Genomic DNA, 18,274 nt, shown 5'->3' on the forward strand with positions numbered 1-18,274 from the left:
AATGAAATTTATATTTACCCAAAAAAAATATATTTTCAGAAATATGACTAAAGAGTGATCATAACTCACAATCATATGAATCAATCCGTTGACCTCTAAAATAAATAACAATAGCAATATTGTTTTGCTATGCCATCTTTTCACAACAAAATAAAATATATATATATATATATATATATATATAAACTTGAGTTAATAACATTTATAACAAAAACAACCAAATGTATAAATATAAAAAAAAATTAGTGAAAAGAACTTACTATGCTAGTTTTGATTGTAAAAATCCTCGATTGAAAATGTCAAATAAAATAAAATAGAATTTTGGGTCAAATGCACTTTCCACCCCTAAAGTATACATAAAATCGTCATATATACCCCTTCAAACTATAAAATATAACAAACTCCCTCATAATATGGACCAAAAAATTTATAACAAAAATACCCTTATTGTTTGCACCCTCTAAAATATGTTTATTATAGTCATCACCAAAAAACGTAATCTGAATTATTATAACTTTTTATTTAAAATAACTATTATCCAAAATTTATAATTTTTGTAATTAGTATGAAAATTTGAAAGGGAGGAGCCGTATGAGATGAAAATCTCACGTACGGTTCTGGAACGGAGATTCCTATTGATTAACCCAAGAGGGAATGGAAGTTGGGAATTGGATTTTGAAATGAAATGGGTCAATTTTTGAGTCAGGCCGATTCAAATTATTTCAACGTGTTATGTTTTATTTCTTATTTTATTTGTTTTTTGCACAAAAAAACTTTTTGAATTCCCGGTAGAAAGAGATTTCCCTAAAGAAAACGCTTTTGAAGAATGAGCCGGCGACTCATAGGCAGTGGCTTGGTCCTGGACAATTAGACATCCAACCCGTAATCGCAACGACCCAATTGCAAGAGCGGAGCTCTACCAACTGAGCTATATCCCCCCGAGCTCTATAAATTTTCAATTCATTTATTTTATATAATTTCTAAAAGATTTACATAACTTTTATTTTGTATTGTTATATATAGTGAAGTTTTTTTCTAGAGGAATTGTCAACATCATCTAAAATATTATTTTGAACATTTATGTATACGTACTATAAAATATGCTACTTTGTTGATATAATTAATCTATAATATTTTATTATTTTATGAGTGATGATATGCTATATTTTAAATATTTGTGCATGTAATTTATAAAAAATATATAAGTTATATAATATTTTATTATTTTATGAGTGATGATATGCTATATTTTAAATATTTGTGCATGTAATTTAATATAAAATATATAAGTTACATAATATTTTATTATTTTTTATGAGTGATGTGTTTGCAAACCAGTTGGGGAAGGGGGCCAAGAATTAAAGATATTGATATTCTCAACCGAGCCCTAATGACAATGAAACTGTGTGATGTCATTAGATGTGACCGAACGTCTATTTGGGTTGAGTGGCTACAGTTCGGACGACTACGAAATAATTCCATTTGGACAGTTAACGAGAAGGGAGGATCGTGGGGTTGGAGAAAGCTGCTTCGTCTATGCAGACTTATCCAACCAATAGTGGAGTTTCATATTGGTGATGGTAGGACCTTCTCTCTTTGGAAGGATCCATGGCATCACCTTGGACCCCTGATCACTAGATTTCCAAAAGGACCGAGATTACTTGGGCTAGACGATTCCACCAAGCTCCATACGGTTATTGATGAGGGCTAATGGCACTGGCCCCTCATCATAGATTTGGAATGCCTTCGAATTATCTATACATTACCCCAGATTCATGAAGGAGATGATAGAATCATTTGGCGTTTTCTGGATGGGCGACCCACCGCCCAAGCTCTTTACCGACTTGTCAGCCCGACTAGACCGAAAGTAGGCTGATCTTCACTACTTTCGGGTTCGTTTAAAGATTCCACGCATACTTTTATCTTATGGATGGATATTTAGGAAAAATTACTAACGACGGACAAACCATGGCTCACACACATGGGAGGATGTATACTTTGTGATGAGGATGCAGTTGAGACACATTCTCATTTATTCTTCCAATGCCGCTTCAGCAAAAGATGCCTTTCAGCAATACAAGAAATTATTCGATTTGGCTGGCCCAATCGAGCATGGGCAACGGATGTGGAATGGACAGCGAGAAAATGGAGAGGGAAGCATATCATCAATGCTGCATACCGAGCGTTACTTGGATCATTCGTTTACCACTTATGGCGTGAAAGAAACTGCAGACGGTTCCAACAAACTGAGCATACGGCAAATGTATTGGCTTCTTTCATTACCGACGATGTTAGGCAGAGAATTTTGAGTATAAATCTCTCTAGTTCGATTAGTACATGTGCTCTCTATAGACTATGGCGTATCCCTTGGCCTGTCGAGGGGTAACCAATTCACTGTTGTACTGTACTATTTCTACATAATGAAACTTACCTTTACTCAAAAAAAATATTTTATGAGTGATGATGGATCCTTCTTAAGCCTATCATACAATATTGCTGTATCTTGGGCAAGGTTCTTATAGTATGGCCTATATAATTCAAAGTACTATATTTTAAATATTTATGCATGTAATTTAATATAAAAATTATAAGTTATATAATATACTTTTTTATAAAATTAAATTGAGCTTGTGAATAATTTTTTTTGTAAAATATATTTTCATATTGAACTTGTAAATTTTTTTTTTTGTATTATATAGTTTATATAAAGCTATACATTTTGAACATTATTGTTTAAATAAAAATTTGAGTAAAAAATTTAAAATTACTAAAAGTAGTTTTGAGAGAAAATTTTTAATTAAATATACTTAAAAAGTGAAACAAAAAATATAAAAATAAGTTAAAAGGGTGTTTTGTTCTGTCAGCACTAAATTATTTTTTTACGGGGACTTTGTTATAATAAACATAATTCAGGGGTCAAAATGTATAATAAAAATTGGCAAAATTTCACTTTTGGTCCCACTAAATAGGGCCATTCTCACTTTTGGTCCCGCGCTTTAGGTGCTCAACACTTGTAGTCCCAAAACCCTAATTTTTTAACACTTTTAGTCCCGCGCTGTTAAAAACTGACGGAAACAGCACGTGACTTGTCACGTGCCGTTAGTCAACTAGTATGGTACATGTTGGTCAACGGCAAAATATCACTTTTGGTCCCACTAGATAGGGTCATTCTCACTTTTGGTCCCACGCTTTACATTTTCAACACTTGTAGTCCCAAAACCCTAATGGAGAGTGGGACCGAGACATTCCAGCACAACAACGGCAAGTTCTCGGCGGTTCCTTGCAGTGAAAGCTTAATCTTCATCAAAAGCAACTCAACATCTGAAGCAGAGTGAGTGAGAGTGAGAAGAATGCAAATGCAGAGAGACAGAGAGGCCTAAGAGCCGCCATGAATAAGGCTTGGAAGGAAAAAGAAACTGAGTGTGAGAGGGTTCTTTGTTTGAGTTGTGTTCATTGAGTCATCCTATAGACCAAATCCTGCAACTTCTCAGTCAAATACCACTGGTATGGTAAAATGCAGAGAGACAGAGAGGCCTAAGAGCCGCCATGAATGAGGTTGGGAAGGAAAAAGAAACTGAGTGTGAGAGGGTTCTTTGTTTGAGCTCGAGCTCGATACATTATTTTCGAGCTCGAGCTCGAGCTCGATTTTGTTCCAGAAATTGCAGAAGAATAGAGGTGGGAAGGAGAGGAATTTTACAACATTACATACAAAATTTTTCAGAAATTTTGCTAATCGATAATGGTCTTCCATACAACATTACAACTCTTTTATAAAACCAAACAACAACAACAAGAAATAAACAAATCATTGTCCCCTGAAAACATACTCAAACCCAAGAAAAAAATTTAAACAAGATGCTAAAAACACACCCAAACCATCTGATATCGAAATATAAGAGTAATCATTCAAGACGGTGTATCGTTGAATCAGGCCATGTGATTTTAAATCATACCGTCTGATATGATCTAATAGACACAATCTTGTATATATTTAAATTTCATATGAATCAGGTGCCCAAATTTTAAGATATCTTAATTATTGAACGTAATACAAATATATATTAAAATATAACATAAAGTTCTATATATCATATTAAATAATAATTTTAATTATAAAAAATATTATAATTTGCTAAGTTGTTGATTAGATTTATTTTTGTATAAAGATTAAATATATAAATAAAAGTATCATAATTTATTATTATACAAAATAAAATAGATGATATTGATTAATAATTATAATATACGATCAATTTAGATTATAAAACTGATCAAATATTTGATATAAAATTAAATATATAAAAAAATTAAAAACAATATATAAAAAAAAAATTCACCAGCTCGCGAGCGGTGAACAAGTAAACATGAGCTCGAGCTCAAAGTCGAGTCGGCTCGACTCATCTGCCACCCCTATGACTAATGGCACGTGACTTGTCACATGCCGTTTCTGTCAGTTTTTAACGGAGTGGGTCTAAAGGTGTTAAAAAATTTATATTGCATCTTAATATAAAATACTATTTTATTGATATATATAAAATCAAAAAAAAATATTTTAATTGAAATTGAAAATATAAACAGAATTATATTATTGATGTCTTGGTCATATTAAATTATTTATTTAATTTAGACCTAGCTTATTTAAATAAAGTATTGAATAAAGTATATTCTTCACATTTTTATTTGGCATTCACAATATATATGTATATATCTATACATAAATATGAATAGAAAAAGACACAAATGTTCAATCAAATTGGTCAACCCTTATAACCAATTTCTGTCACATCAAAAATACATATACATATATTCAACATTCTCATACCTATATACCTATATTTGGAAACAACTAATCCAAATATATTATCAGTTTTCGCACAAAAACCAATAAAGCATTTCTACCTATTTCCAAATGTTGGAAATTGAAAATGAAAATGAAAACACAACCAAACGGGCCCTAGGATTTTGGGACTACAAGTGTTGAACACGTAAAGCGTGGGACCAAAAGTGAGAATAACGCTATCTAGTGGGATCAAAAGTGATATTTTCCCATTGACCAACATGGACCATACCAGCTGACTAACGGCACGTGCGTGTCATGTGCCGTTTCCATCAGTTTTTAACAGTGTGGGACTAAAAGTGTTCAAAAATTAGGGTTTTAGGACTATAAGTGTTGAGCACCTAAAGCGCGGGACCAAAAGTGAGAATGGCCCTATTTAGTGGGACCAAAAGTGAAATTTTGCCATAAAAATTTTATAATTTTGTAAAAGGTTTATTAGCGGTAAGATGGCCGCATGGTAAAACATCTTTCAACTCTCTCTCTCTCTAGGGTTTTGTTTTTCATTGATTACACGAAAAATTCCCCAATTGGTCGTATCTATTCGATCGAAATGGTAAGCAAATGCGCGTTCCTGATTTCCAATTAGCTTATACGCTATTGTTGGCTTACCCATTTTGTATCTCGTGCTGTGATTTATCGAATGTTTTGGTTTAATTTTGTAGGAAAATGGAGGCGGAGATTTGGAGGCGAAAATTGAGATGTTGCTGAATGTGGAAAAGCAGATGAGGCAAGTGGGTGATGTTGCAGGTACGAGGAAGGCCGTCACACCTCTAGCAATTCTTCTTCTCACACCTCAAACAATACCCCTCATTTTCTCCCTCCAAGAAAGCCAAAGCCGGCGAAGGAGAGACGCCGCAGTTCCGTCCTCCCACCGCCAAAATACCCTCACCCAACCCCACCATCAAACCATTTCCCTTCTCCTCTGTTCACTTCTTCGAGGAAAACAGTTAAAGAAAGCAGGTGAAGTTCATGGTGGTATGGCCGACTCAAAGGTTCGAATGTGATGGTACGGCAGCACCCGCGCGAGAAGCAGCTGCGGATGTGGGTACAAATCCAAGAAAGGAAAACCCCGCTGGTAAAAACCCTTAAACCACCGTTTTCTCCCCATCATCAAACCCCACCGACACTCACATGGTGAAACCCTCTCCCTTATTTCTTTTTTCTTGTGTTCATTTCTCACCCAAAAAAACAGAGTAAAGAAAACCAAGAAAAGCAGGGGGGATCAGAGCGAGGAGGAGGCCTCGAATTATGGTATTGCGAAATGTTACTGCTGTTTGAACAATCCTTCTTGGCCCAATATTTTCTCATTGTTCATATATTGATAGATAAAGAAGGAATACTGGAATACTCTCTGTTGATGTCCTAAGTTTGCTCTCACTTCCTTGCTTGCAAATACCTTCTCCCTCCATCTTACATGTCATCTTTATCTTGCTTTCTAGTGCTTCTTTTATTTAATTTTTGCTTTGACAATCCTAATGTGTTTAACTTGCTCTATTATAATATCATATTGTCAGTAATTTTCTTCTACTTAAAATTAGAAAAATGTTGCTAAGGATTGTTGGAACAGTTTACATCTGAATTTGATGAATGTCTTCTTCTAGGTTTGGGATTACAGTGGTTTTGGATATACAAGGTACAATGCCAGAGACATTAACAAAGAAATACTAGGGTAAGCACAATTCTGCGGCTGTCTCCTTCCGTGATGAAACCTGTAATGTTCACAGATAATCTTGTTTGTGGTTTTCATTTAGGTGTGTTGTGGAGAATAAAGTGCTTCATAGATCTTTATTATCATGCTTCATAGGCCTTTCCCTCATTTTTTTTTTCTTTTTTTCGTTTAATCCGTAATACCCAAACCTGAGGGTATGTGTCTATATAATTATCCCGTAATCTTCCTTTGTTATTCCAGCTCTTAAGATGTGACAATTTGTAAGACATGAACATTTATCTAAATCATGAGCATTCCATGGTTGCTCAGGTGTCATTGCTAAGAGGATATAAATCAGACAGGAGACCTGCAAACTCGACAATGATGGCAATTCTGGATGGTTTTCAGAAGGCATATTCCGTTGATTTCAGACCACTCAATGTACTGCACGCTGCTGCATTCCAAGGGGCTCATTATATTTCACCATTGAAAAGGCAAATAATCTGGTATGCATCTGGTGAGCAGAGATTTCCGCTTTTCTTATGACTTGTAACAGTTAACTTTCAGAACCATGCTAGTTCTTTTTGAATGATGAATTCTATTACATGAAGTTTTAATGGAAGCCACTTTTTCTTTTATGATGTTTGGTCCCCTTGACCTGTCCAAATCCAATTTTCATCCCTCTTTATCTTCTAATTCAAGAACCAGCTTCAATTTCTGATGGTTTTAAGGGCCTTCACCGTTTATCATTGTTGGTTATTACCACGAACAGTTCAGTCTCCTTTCCAAGTTGAATACATTCATCATCTAATACCATATTGTGAGTGAGAGGCTGTTTCTGCTGTTTGAACAATCCTCAAATTAGGATTTTCTGTACAGTTTGGTCTTATGTAGACGCTATTCGTGATATTCCTGTATTTAGTCAGTTTGGGTAATATTGAAGTTGATGAGCTTCTGCTCAAATATTGTTTAATTTGGTAATTTACTGAGTTGTGGAGCTTTGTGAGTACATGTATCATGAATGATTATGCTACTCAAGATTGATTTATGATCAGCTACCCCCAAAACACTTTCATTTTTTTTTTCTCGAAAATATTCAACTTGTTAATAGATCTGAAACTTATGTGAACCGATTCATTAGTTCATTGGTAGTGCTAGCTATTCTTTTGAGTGGATGGGTGGGCTGGTCCTCGTCCTATGTTTATCTTTTTAATGTTGTTCAAGGGTTGAAGGAGTATAATATTTGGGCATGGAGATTGGGTGGTATTAAGTTAAGCACTAGTAGCACAATGACATTGGGAGGAGAATAAATGGAACATAAGTATTGTCAATATCTTTTAGGTACCTTTGAGGACTTACCATGCTGGCGATCAATATAACAAAGGACGACGGTCTTGTTTATAAGAGTGTCACTTTTGGCTGTGTTTGTGTGTATGTAATGATTCATGTTGTTCTTAGATGTATGATGCCCTTATAAGTTCATGATTGATGGTTGGTTAAGGCTTCGTCTTAACAACTAATCTTTTTAAGCAATGCATTGGTTGTTCATATATATATATGTGTGTGTAGACATTTGCCATATCTAATGCATTTATCAACGCCTTTGTGTTAAAATGTTTCTGGACCACATAGGTAACCAAGCTTGAGAAATGGTCCAAGAAGGCGGTAGAGCTTGAGGATTCATGAAGACTTTAGACGTAAGTTCTATTTGTAATTTATTTATCTAACAATGGCGAATGATGCACAGTACACTAATTCCTCTTGTGAACATGCAGTTTGGTTGTGGAATTTCAAAATTATTTGTTTGTCTTACGTCTTCATGCATGCTGGATGCGAATGGAAGGTGTATGAGGTGGCAAAGACGGTCTTTGAAAACAATGACACAGAAACTAGAAAGTCTTTGCAAAGTGATAATGGTGGTAAAAAGTTGATCATTTTCTTGGCTTTCACTCTTCATTTCATCCATCAAGCATTCCTTTATATGTTTGCATTGTTATCTTGAGTTCTTGATATTTATCATCCACATTATGGGGTTGTGATTTTCTTTTTATCTATGGCAAGTTTGTTCCCTTGATAAATAGTGTTGGATGCTTTTTTAGTGGTTTTTAATTACTTTACTACTGTGGTGTGGGTGTTTCTCATCTTGTTTAATTTGGTTGTGCTTTTATGTTATCTCATTCAAGTAAACGACGTGTATTGTGTTCTTTGTGGTATATCAAGCTCTGTGAGACATTTTGTTGTCAGGATGTCTGTAATTGTTTAGCATTTTAGGATTAGACTCTTGGTTCAATTGAAATTACATGAAACTTCTCATATTCTAATTTTGATTTGAACAGCCCAATTCACATTCCAAATGAGATAAAACCATTTCAAAAGTAAAGAATTCCATGACATATATGTAGTGTTAATTAACACATAGGAACCAGAGGGTAACTTTTTTTTAAATTTTTGTTCATCTTTTGTTATCCTATCAAACTACTTTTGTTTTGTTTTCTTTTGCCAGTTACTATCAAACTACTTCCGTTTATATTATTTTTTAGTAATTTGACAAATAAATGTGATTTAGGAAGTCATAAGATTGAGACATGAATGTGCACTAGCGTTATGTGATTGTTGCTTTGATTAACTGTGGAGTTGTTGAGGCATAATTTCATGCATTTTGAATTGCTTTGAAAGAGAGTTGGAATTTCTTTGCTTCTACTAAATCTTAGGATTCTTGTGAGATCATATTTGTTTGCTAAAACTCTACCCGATTGATCCTTATATCCCTAACATGGGACATGCATCCATTTTGAAAAATTCAAAGGCCCTTCCCCTTCCAGAAAAAAAAAAAAGAAAGAAAGAAAAGTAAGAAAAAGGAAATTACATCTACTCCGCTGGTTTAGGTCACTTAGTAACTGGGTAACTTCATCACAAATGTTGTTATTCACGTAAAACGGTGGCCGGAGCTATGAGTATGCAAAGCACTTTAGGTAAAACGTCTTTTGGTTGAGTAACCGGGTGCCTTCACCACAAGTGTTGTCATTCGCGTCAAAAGGCCAGAATGCGACGTTTTTTGGTTGAGTAACCGGGTGCCTTCACCACAAGTGTTGTCATTCGCGTCAAAAGACCGGAAAACGGCCTAAAGAACACAAGTCGCGGGCAAAAACAAAGGAAAAAAAAGAAAAGAAAAGCCGTGACTAAAGCAAAAGGGGAAGAAAAAAGAAAAAAAATTCATTAGTGGCCAAAGAAAAGAAAGAAAAGCGAAATCCGTCCCGACTAGGTAGATGTGAGGAGATAAAAGGGTATTGTGCTAGCATCGAGGATGATAACACTTTGAAATCCATAGATTTTGTGGAAGCTTGATTGTCCTCCTCTATACTTGGCAAAACGAAGTGCTGTGATGTGATTGGCCTCTTACCCTCGTTATGATAAGTTAGCATTTGCATAATGTGTTGCGGCGTTTGTGTTTTGAGATTATGTGCACATAGTATTTCATTCTGTTGGAGGCAATAACTTTAATGACATTGCGGCAGTCCTTTCTTTTCTTTATTGATTTATTAAAAAATTGTCACATTTCTTGGTGCTGAAAATTTTGTGTGTAAAATCCTCTACTTTGGCATGCCTTTTCTTATGTGACTACTATTTTTGGTTGGGAGGAGGAGGAGATAGATTCTGGCCTTGTATTTATTGTAACAATATTTAAATTCTATATTATTATAGTTTTCTTTAATCTTAATGAATTATTCCCTTTAGATTGCCATCCCAGCAGGGTGAGGGTAAGTTCAGTATATAGCAGTAGTGCATCTTACATGACCGCCCCCTAAAAGGAAAATGTATGTGCTTGCATGTAAGAGTTAAAGAAGTCTACCATGGTGCATATAGACAAGTATTTTAAATTTTTCACTTCTAATCTTTACTGGCCCATGAATGCGGTTTATCCAGGAATGTGAGGTTGGGAATCATTGTTAACTAATAATTGAAAATAAAATCAGATTCCTTTTTTGTGTTCCATCTTCTGTTAAACTCTTTAATGAAGTTCATCAGATATCTTTCAGTTACATTTGCTACACTTGGTGAGAACACCAGATGATGTCCCTGGATGTGCTTCTTAGTGCTGGTGTTCCGTGGTGCAGGTGACTATTTATATGCTATCATATCATCTTTATCATTTCTCCCCTACACTCTTATGCAGAACCCATTCATTAGTTCATTGGTAGTGCGAGCTATTCTTTTGAGGGGCTAGGTGTGTTAGTGCTCTCCTGCATTTATCTTTTTATGCACTTGAAGTGTTGAAGGAGTAAAATTCAAGTCCATACTCGACAATAGATATTGGGTGGTATTGAGTTATGAGCTCACAACAAGGTGTTTTAAATGAAAAAAAGATTACATCATGAGAAGAATATATGGAACATAAGTACTGTAAAAATCTTTTAGGTACCTTTGAGGACTTAGCATTCTGCTAGGGATTTTCTTATCCATTGAAAATCAACAGGTACAATTAGATACCATCATTTGTTAATATTAGGTCTGTGTTACTTTTTGTTGTTCTGCATCTTTAATGATTTAATCTTTGATTGCATTGTAAGTCACTCTCTTAAATCAATGTTTTTCTTGACCACTGGTGCAAAAAGCTCTAGAATTTGTTGTCACTTCCCAAGAGCTTATCACTCGGGGTTCAGTCCTGGTAAGTCACTTGTACTGGCTTAATTCCTATTGATATTTATGTTGATCTATCTAGAGAAGTTATTTAATATCAATATCTGAAATTAAAGTGCTTATTCTGTTTATTCGATCTTATTATTGTTTTAGGATATTATTGTGCAGATGTTGCTGATATGGCTAATACTGAATCGTCGAGTGTTGCAAGAGAAGCTGCAATACATAGTGCAGCTATTAGGTGTCCTCCAATGGTGTCTCGCTTCCAATTATCATATGATCTTGCAGTCTCGTTATGTTCTAGGTTTTTTTTCTTTTCTTATGTGTGATCCTCTTCTGGTATCACGCAGAAATGGTCTCTTGGAAATTTAGTATTTTACTGGCATTCCTTTTCTTGTTATGCCCCTGTGCAGAAACCTATGGTAAGATAATAATTATTATTTAAACTTGAAATATATGCAAATAATTGCTTCATTTATGTAATATATGACTTTTGATCACAATTGGAATGCGTCGCGCTGTAGAATGATGCATGTTAGTTGGAGCTAAATGAAGGTAATTTGGTGGATATCTCTAAGTCATAAAGTATCAGAGCATTTTAGAGGATGCTTGATGGTTTTGATTTTTTGAGTGGAATAATGGCAATATACTAAAATTGTCTACAACAGTGGACATACTGTCCCCATATTCTTTTACAATTCCTTTCTCGAATTATGATATGCCTGTTGCTATGTAAGTTGTTGAACTTATGTACACGAGCATGCAATTGCAATCTCTAGGATTTTTGCATCTAACTATTTGGACAATGCTCTGGTCCGTTGTTGTGGGATGGGATGTTTGATGCTACATTTAGGATATTCTATACAGTTTGGTCTTATGTAGACGTTATTAGTGATATTACTTTTTTTTAGTCAGTTTGGGTAAGATTGAAAGTGATAAGCTCGTGCTCAAGTATTGTTTCATTTAGTAATTTACTGAGTTGTGAAGCTCTGTGAGTACATGTATCATGAATGATTATGCTAGTCAAGATTGGTTTATGATCAGCTACCCCCAAAACCCTTCTATTGCATTTGGTCTCTGAAATATGCAACTTGTTAATAGATCTAGATCTGAAACTTTCAAATAATTAAGCAGGCTGTTCTCATTGGTTACTGAACGAGGTTCTTTCTTATTTACTTTGTTATTTAAATAGGATATCTATGGTAGAGAAATTTCTGTTTTTCCTGCGCCAAAGGGACAAATAATGACATGGAAGGAGGTCTTTACTTGATACACCTACCTATAGTTGGGTATGCTTGTTTTACAATGTTCCTAAAACGGGCGTGTTCTTTTTCAGGTAGGAGATGTGGCATTGTCCATATTTTACAGTATGGTAGCCCCTCATTCAAATATAGATGATGCTAGAGAGATTGTTACACCAACCCCCAGAGTAAAGAGGATCTTGTCAAGCTCACGTTGTCTTCCACATATTGCACAAGTAATATTTTTAAGTGCCTGTCCTTCTATTGGTTGTCTGTGCTCTTGTTCCAAATTGGCCAACTGAAAAAATCTACTCATACTTATTAGAATAAAAAATTGCTAAAAAAACATAAAGTTATGCTTATTATTGTATCTTTTGTTTATTTACCTGGAGAGCCTGAAAAATGTAAAGGTTGATATGTGGTTTCAAATATGTTCCATCAACCTTTGTCCTCAAATATTTGAGATTTTCAATCTGGCAGTTCTATGATTGTATTCGCTTAGGGATAGTAAGTCGAGGATTATGTTGATGGATATGCGAGGGTGGGGTACAGCATTTCCGACTTCTGTTAAAAGAGTTCTCTACCTACTAAATTTTGCTTGTACGTAGATCTGGTACAAGTTGGTTCAAAAGAATTATGAAGGGCTGTTCATTTTGTTTTTCCCTTCCCTCAATCTTTACTCGCTTCAACGAGCAGGCCATTCTTTCACGTATATAAAGCACTGGGCCCTTAAAGCATTCCTTTGGTTATGAGCTTGGTACATAAAAGATTGATGTGTGCAACATAGAGTAAAATAGGATCAGAGCTTTATCCTACAATAAACCGGTTGCCTTGCAAGCCATTTAAAATGGGAGTCAGTTGTCCGGTACTTATCGTCACATGAGATGCACATTGGAGACTGATTGAGCAAACAATTGTAGAAGGGTCACTGGAACTGTTGCACCTCTTTAAACTAAGATATAGTTTCCATGTAATATGCACTTAGGATATCCGCGTGTACTTGTATCCTTAAACTCCTGGTGTTTTAAAGATGCAACTTTTCATATTCTCTTGTGATGGTAATTATATTATAACACTTTCACTTTGGAAGTGGGGTAACTTTTGTTCCTTTCTTTGCCTTCCACAGAGGTTTGAGATGGTTTCGTTATTTTTTCTATTGTTTTTAAGCTGAACTATGCAGTGGCTGGATGGTGGCTCCATCAATATGCACATTGTTTCTGGTGAACCGACTATTGTTGATGCTGCTGCTGCTCTGCTGAAAGCTATAGTTACTAGGAACCCAAAAGCAATGATCCGATTATACATTACAGGCGCATTTTATTTTGCTCTGGCTTTACCCTGGTTCTAATCTTCTTTCAATTGCCCAACTCTTCTCAGTGACTCATGTTTATCAAGCTTTTCATGGTGGTGAGGAAGCTGCAATTTCCTCTTCTCTACCTTTGGCGAAATGAAGTGTTTTGGGCGGCCTCTTACCTGAGTCATTGCTTTATGTACTGGAACGTAGCGGCCCAGTTGCTTTTGCCGCAGCAATGGTTTCTGATTCTGACACTCCTGAGATTATTTGGACACACAAGATGCGAGCAGAAAATCTGATCCGTCAGGTAGCCCTGAATCTGCAACTGGAGTTTGCTACTTGTCTTTCACCCCAAGCATCTTTTGTTAACATTTAGTACTTACATTCTAAAACATGGTGGTACTTGGGTCATCCTCAATGCAAATAAGTGCTGCATTTAACTCTCAGTTTTATTTGATTAGGTTCTTCAGCATCTTGGTGATTTCCCTCAGAAATTGTCACAGCATTGTCATTCCTTATATGACTATCCTCCGATGCCACCAGTGACATATCCAGAGCTGAAAGATGAAATGTGGTGTCATCGTTATTACTCGAAACTTATGTGATGAAATTAGATTTCCTAATTGGCTATTGTTGAACATGTTGAGTTTTTGCAATCATTGCTAGTAATGTGGAGAGAAGAGTTAACTCGAAGGCCAGTGGACCTTTCTGAAGAAGAAGCTTGCAAGATACTAGAGATTTCCATTGATGAAGTATCCAGAGACGACGCCCCTAAGAAACCAAGTTTTGAGTCAGTTGAGGAGATACCTAATATATCAAAGTAGATTGAGTATATTGATGAGGAAAAGCTCAAGAGACAGTATAGGAAACTTGCAATGAAGTATCATCCCAACAAAAATCCTGAAGAGAGGGAGAAGTTTCTGGCAGTGCAGAAAGCTTATGAGTGCTTGCAGGTATGCCAAATTCCTTGATCCTGTGTGAGGATCTGTCGTTACTCATTAAAAACGGAGACTATATGATTAAGCTTGAGAAAAAAAAAGAACATATAGACAAGGGATCTTATAAGCTGCCAGATCTTATTTCAAATGAATCAGTCGACTTGTTTAGACGTCGTTTTCACAATTAAGCTGTTTATTTGACTGGTAGAAAGTGCTCTAAAGGTATTTATGCTGTCAAGATGAGCCAAATGCTTTTTTACACATATAAATGGATATCAGTATTGGTTTTAAATATATCTTGGAACTAGGAAGGACACGTGACTATATATATATATTTAATTCTTAGATATGATACTACCTCAATTTAAGGTGTGGACCAAGAAATAAATTTAAATATATAAATTTAAGTGGCTTTTGCGGAAGAGTGAAAATGTAAATCATAGGGCTTTCCTATGAGGTTTGGTCTACTTATGTTTCCATTTGGTTTTGTTTCCTACGTATGAGGGTTTTTATGAGGCATGTCTTTGGCCGGAATGCAATCCTCTTTAATTGGTTGTATTTCTTCATATTTGAGTTCCATGTTTCATATTTTCTTTTTAGTGATCTACTGCTTTATTATTCCTCTTCCTTAGGTGACTATGCAAGGATTGCAAGGTCCCCAGACTTGGAGGTTGTTGCTTCTCTTAAAGGGCCAGTGTATTCTATATAGGCGATATGGGAATGTATTGATGCCATTCAAATATGCTGGATATCCTATGCTCTTAAGTGCCATTACAGTGGACAAGGATGATAACAATTTTCTTTCCTCTGATCGAGCACATCTTCTAGTTGCATCCTCGGAGCTTGTTTGGTTGATGTAAATTCATAATCTGCCTTTAATTTCCATATCATTCCTCTTTAGATATGTACTTTGTGAATGTACTTTTGCTTATGCTATTTCCACATATTTAACTTTCAGGTGCGAGTCTTCACCATTCAATGGTGAAGAGCTTGTGAGAGATGGTGGAATACCTCTTCTTGCAACACTCCTTTCCCGTTGCATGTGTGTGGTCCAACCAACAACTCCTGCCACTGAACCGTCCGCTACTATTGTTGATAGCATAATGCGAACCTTTTCAGTTTTGAGTCAGTTTGGAAGCGCGAGAACTGAGATGCTCGAGTTTTCAGGATTAGTTGATGACATTGTTCATTGCACTGAACTTGAGCTTGTTCCTGCTGCTATTGATGCTGCCCTGCAGACCATTGCTCACCTTTCTATCTCCTCTGAAATTCAAAATGCCCTTCTGAAGGCTGGTGTACTGTGGTAAGATAGATCATTATATTGTTATGATTATGCTTTCATCAGTTTTCTAGCATGAGATTCTAGTTTCTGGAAGTTTGCAGAACATTACTGTTTCTGTTATGGATTTCTTGAACGTACTTTTATATTTATCGCTTAACCTGGCTCCAAGTGACATATTGCTCAATGACTTAGCTTCTATTCGTTCATTACTTTTCACTCTTTTGCCCATATAATTCTTCGTAGCTCATATATGGATATTGAATAATGAAATTACCCATATTGGTCTATTTATAATGCTCTTTGTGCTCATGTGGATGACTTTGTTGCTGGTATTTTCTCTGTCTGTCTGAGCTTGTATAGAAAGCTTATTTGCTTGTGAAGGTGGTCATATTTTTATTTTTTTAAATTGAACAAATGTCGGAACTCTAGTGTTGAAGATGCTTTGTGGTGACTATTCTTTGAATGGCAGAATGTACTTTTTCTACATGAAGTGTGAACACTTAAGCTTTATGAACAATATGAATTTTGAAGCCACTGCATCAGCTGGCACATGACTGTTACATCTTACAAAAACCACTCCGATGTTTCTCAAAAAACTGCCGTACCTTGATGTTATAGTTTTCTCTTGTGGTCTGTTACTTGAATCGAGGTCAATTTACAAACTTGAGGGTTCATAGAGTTAATGTTTATTTGTTCGGTACCTTTTGTCGAGTCAATTTGCTTGCGAAGAGAGTCCAACTTTTATTTTAAAATTGAACAAAATCTTGGAACTATTGTGTTGAAGGTACTTTATGGTGACTATTCTTTGAAAGACAAAATTTCATTATTCTACGGCACTGTGGAAGTTTATGGTTTATGAACATTGTGAACTTGAAGGTCTCTGGATCAGCTGCCATGTGCCTGTTATATCTTAAAAACCACTCCACTGTTGCAAACTGCTTTATGGTCTTTCTCAGGTGGATTATTTTGTTTGAATCCAGGTCCATTTTAGGAACTTGTGGTTTTATAGGGTCACTTTTTGTTTGTTCAGGTACCTTATACCATTGTTGCTCCAATATGATTCGACGGCAGAGGAATCAGATAAGACAGATGCACATGGTGTTGGAACTAGCGGTCAAATAGCAAAAAAAATACATGCTGTAAAAGCATCTCATGCCTTGTCAAGGCTTAGTGGTTTGGTTGACGAGGAGATCCCGACACCCTACAATCAGGCTGCAGCTGATGCCCTTAGAGCTTTACTAACCCCTAAACTTGCAAGCATGCTGAAAAATAAATTAGCAAAAGACCTCCTATTCACATTAAACTCAAACTTGGAGTCCCCTGAGGTAAATGCTGCAGATTTTGCATTTTGACAAAGAAAAAACATATTAGGTGCTACTTGAGCATTGCCTCATCTTCTTGCATCAGTATCTGCATATTTTCTTTGAATGTTGTGAAACTCAGAGCAGTATAACAGGGCAGGCTTCTTAACATACCTTTTCTGTTATGTAGGCAATACTTGCTTCTTTCTTCTTTTGTAAGTACTTTGTTGGTTCTATTAGATGTAGATAACTGAGGGAAAAAAGAGAGGAAAGCAATATGTTCTACATGTTTGTGTTATTAAAAGGTTTCAAATTTACGTCCTTAGATCTTCTTGGCTTTAACTACTTGGTATGTAGTTGTCATGAAGATTCTATAACTGATTCAAGTTTAATTTTTTTTTTCTTTTCCCGGTTTACTTTTCTACTAGCAAATCCGGGTGTGGTGGTGGCATGGATGTTTTCTGGACGTTCTGCATTTAAATCTAGAGAACTCAATTATCCTTTGAACTGTCTTTTGCACTGAAGATAGTATTTAATTCAAAGAATCTCTTGTGGTTTCTCATCTAACATATGTTATGGTACTCGTCGCATGTGCAACTTCTTCAAATTTGTCGTGTAGCCCTCTAATTTATAGTTCTTTCTTTTTCTTTCTTTTTTGTCTTCCATGTTTCTTTTAAACTCTTTTAATGAAGTTCATCACATAATTTTCTTTCATTTACATTTGCTACACGTGGTGAGAAGACCACGGTGATGTTCCCGGAAGTGCTTTAGTATTGGTGTTCCGTGGTGCAGGTGGCTATTTATATGCTATCATATCATTTTTATCATTTGTCCCCCAATGTTTTGTGTTGTTGGGTTCTCATTTTCTTGGACTTTTGAGTAATTGGAGCCTATTTCTTCATTGTTTTTGTTGCTCTGTTTTAATTTATCTAGTAATAATAGCGTTTGTGTTCTACCACCTTGCATATTTGCTTCTTTGCTGTTGAAACTCTGTTGTTGTTCTCCATTTTGAACTTTCTTTTTTCACAGCATATATAGTCAACTAATATATCGTAGAACTCTTGTAAAGTTAATCTGCTCCTGTGGTAGAGATTG

At 35.6% G+C, this 18,274-nt stretch overlaps 1 protein-coding gene across 1 annotated transcript; it reads left to right on the forward strand.

Annotated features, from left to right (window-relative positions):
* Positions 1-15,240: 15,240 nt before the first annotated feature.
* LOC148786648 (dnaJ homolog subfamily C GRV2-like) lies at positions 15,241-17,341 on the forward strand. The gene is made up of 3 exons (XM_088886093.1): positions 15,241-15,452; positions 15,555-15,899; positions 16,909-17,341. The coding sequence occupies exons 1-3, from the start codon at positions 15,325-15,327 to the stop codon at positions 17,228-17,230; spliced, it is 795 nt and encodes a 264-aa protein (XP_088742219.1). The 5' UTR covers positions 15,241-15,324; the 3' UTR covers positions 17,231-17,341.
* The last annotated feature ends 933 nt before the right edge of the window (positions 17,342-18,274 follow it).

Source organism: Sesamum indicum, linkage group LG10, assembly GCF_026168435.1.
Source record: "Sesamum indicum cultivar Baizhima isolate 11 linkage group LG10, ASM2616843v1, whole genome shotgun sequence".
Lineage (NCBI taxonomy): Eukaryota > Viridiplantae > Streptophyta > Magnoliopsida > Lamiales > Pedaliaceae > Sesamum > Sesamum indicum.

Bases quoted from the DNA above. Each gene is read 5' to 3' on its own strand.
- LOC148786648 (XM_088886093.1), top strand. From the start codon at position 15,325: ATGCCATTCAAATATGCTGGATATCCTATGCTCTTAAGTGCCATTACA. The intron at 15,453-15,554 runs GTAAATTCATAA...TTTAACTTTCAG, and splicing joins TCGGAGCTTGTTTGGTTGAT to GTGCGAGTCTTCACCATTCA. The intron at 15,900-16,908 runs GTAAGATAGATC...TTGTTTGTTCAG, and splicing joins CTGAAGGCTGGTGTACTGTG to GTACCTTATACCATTGTTGC.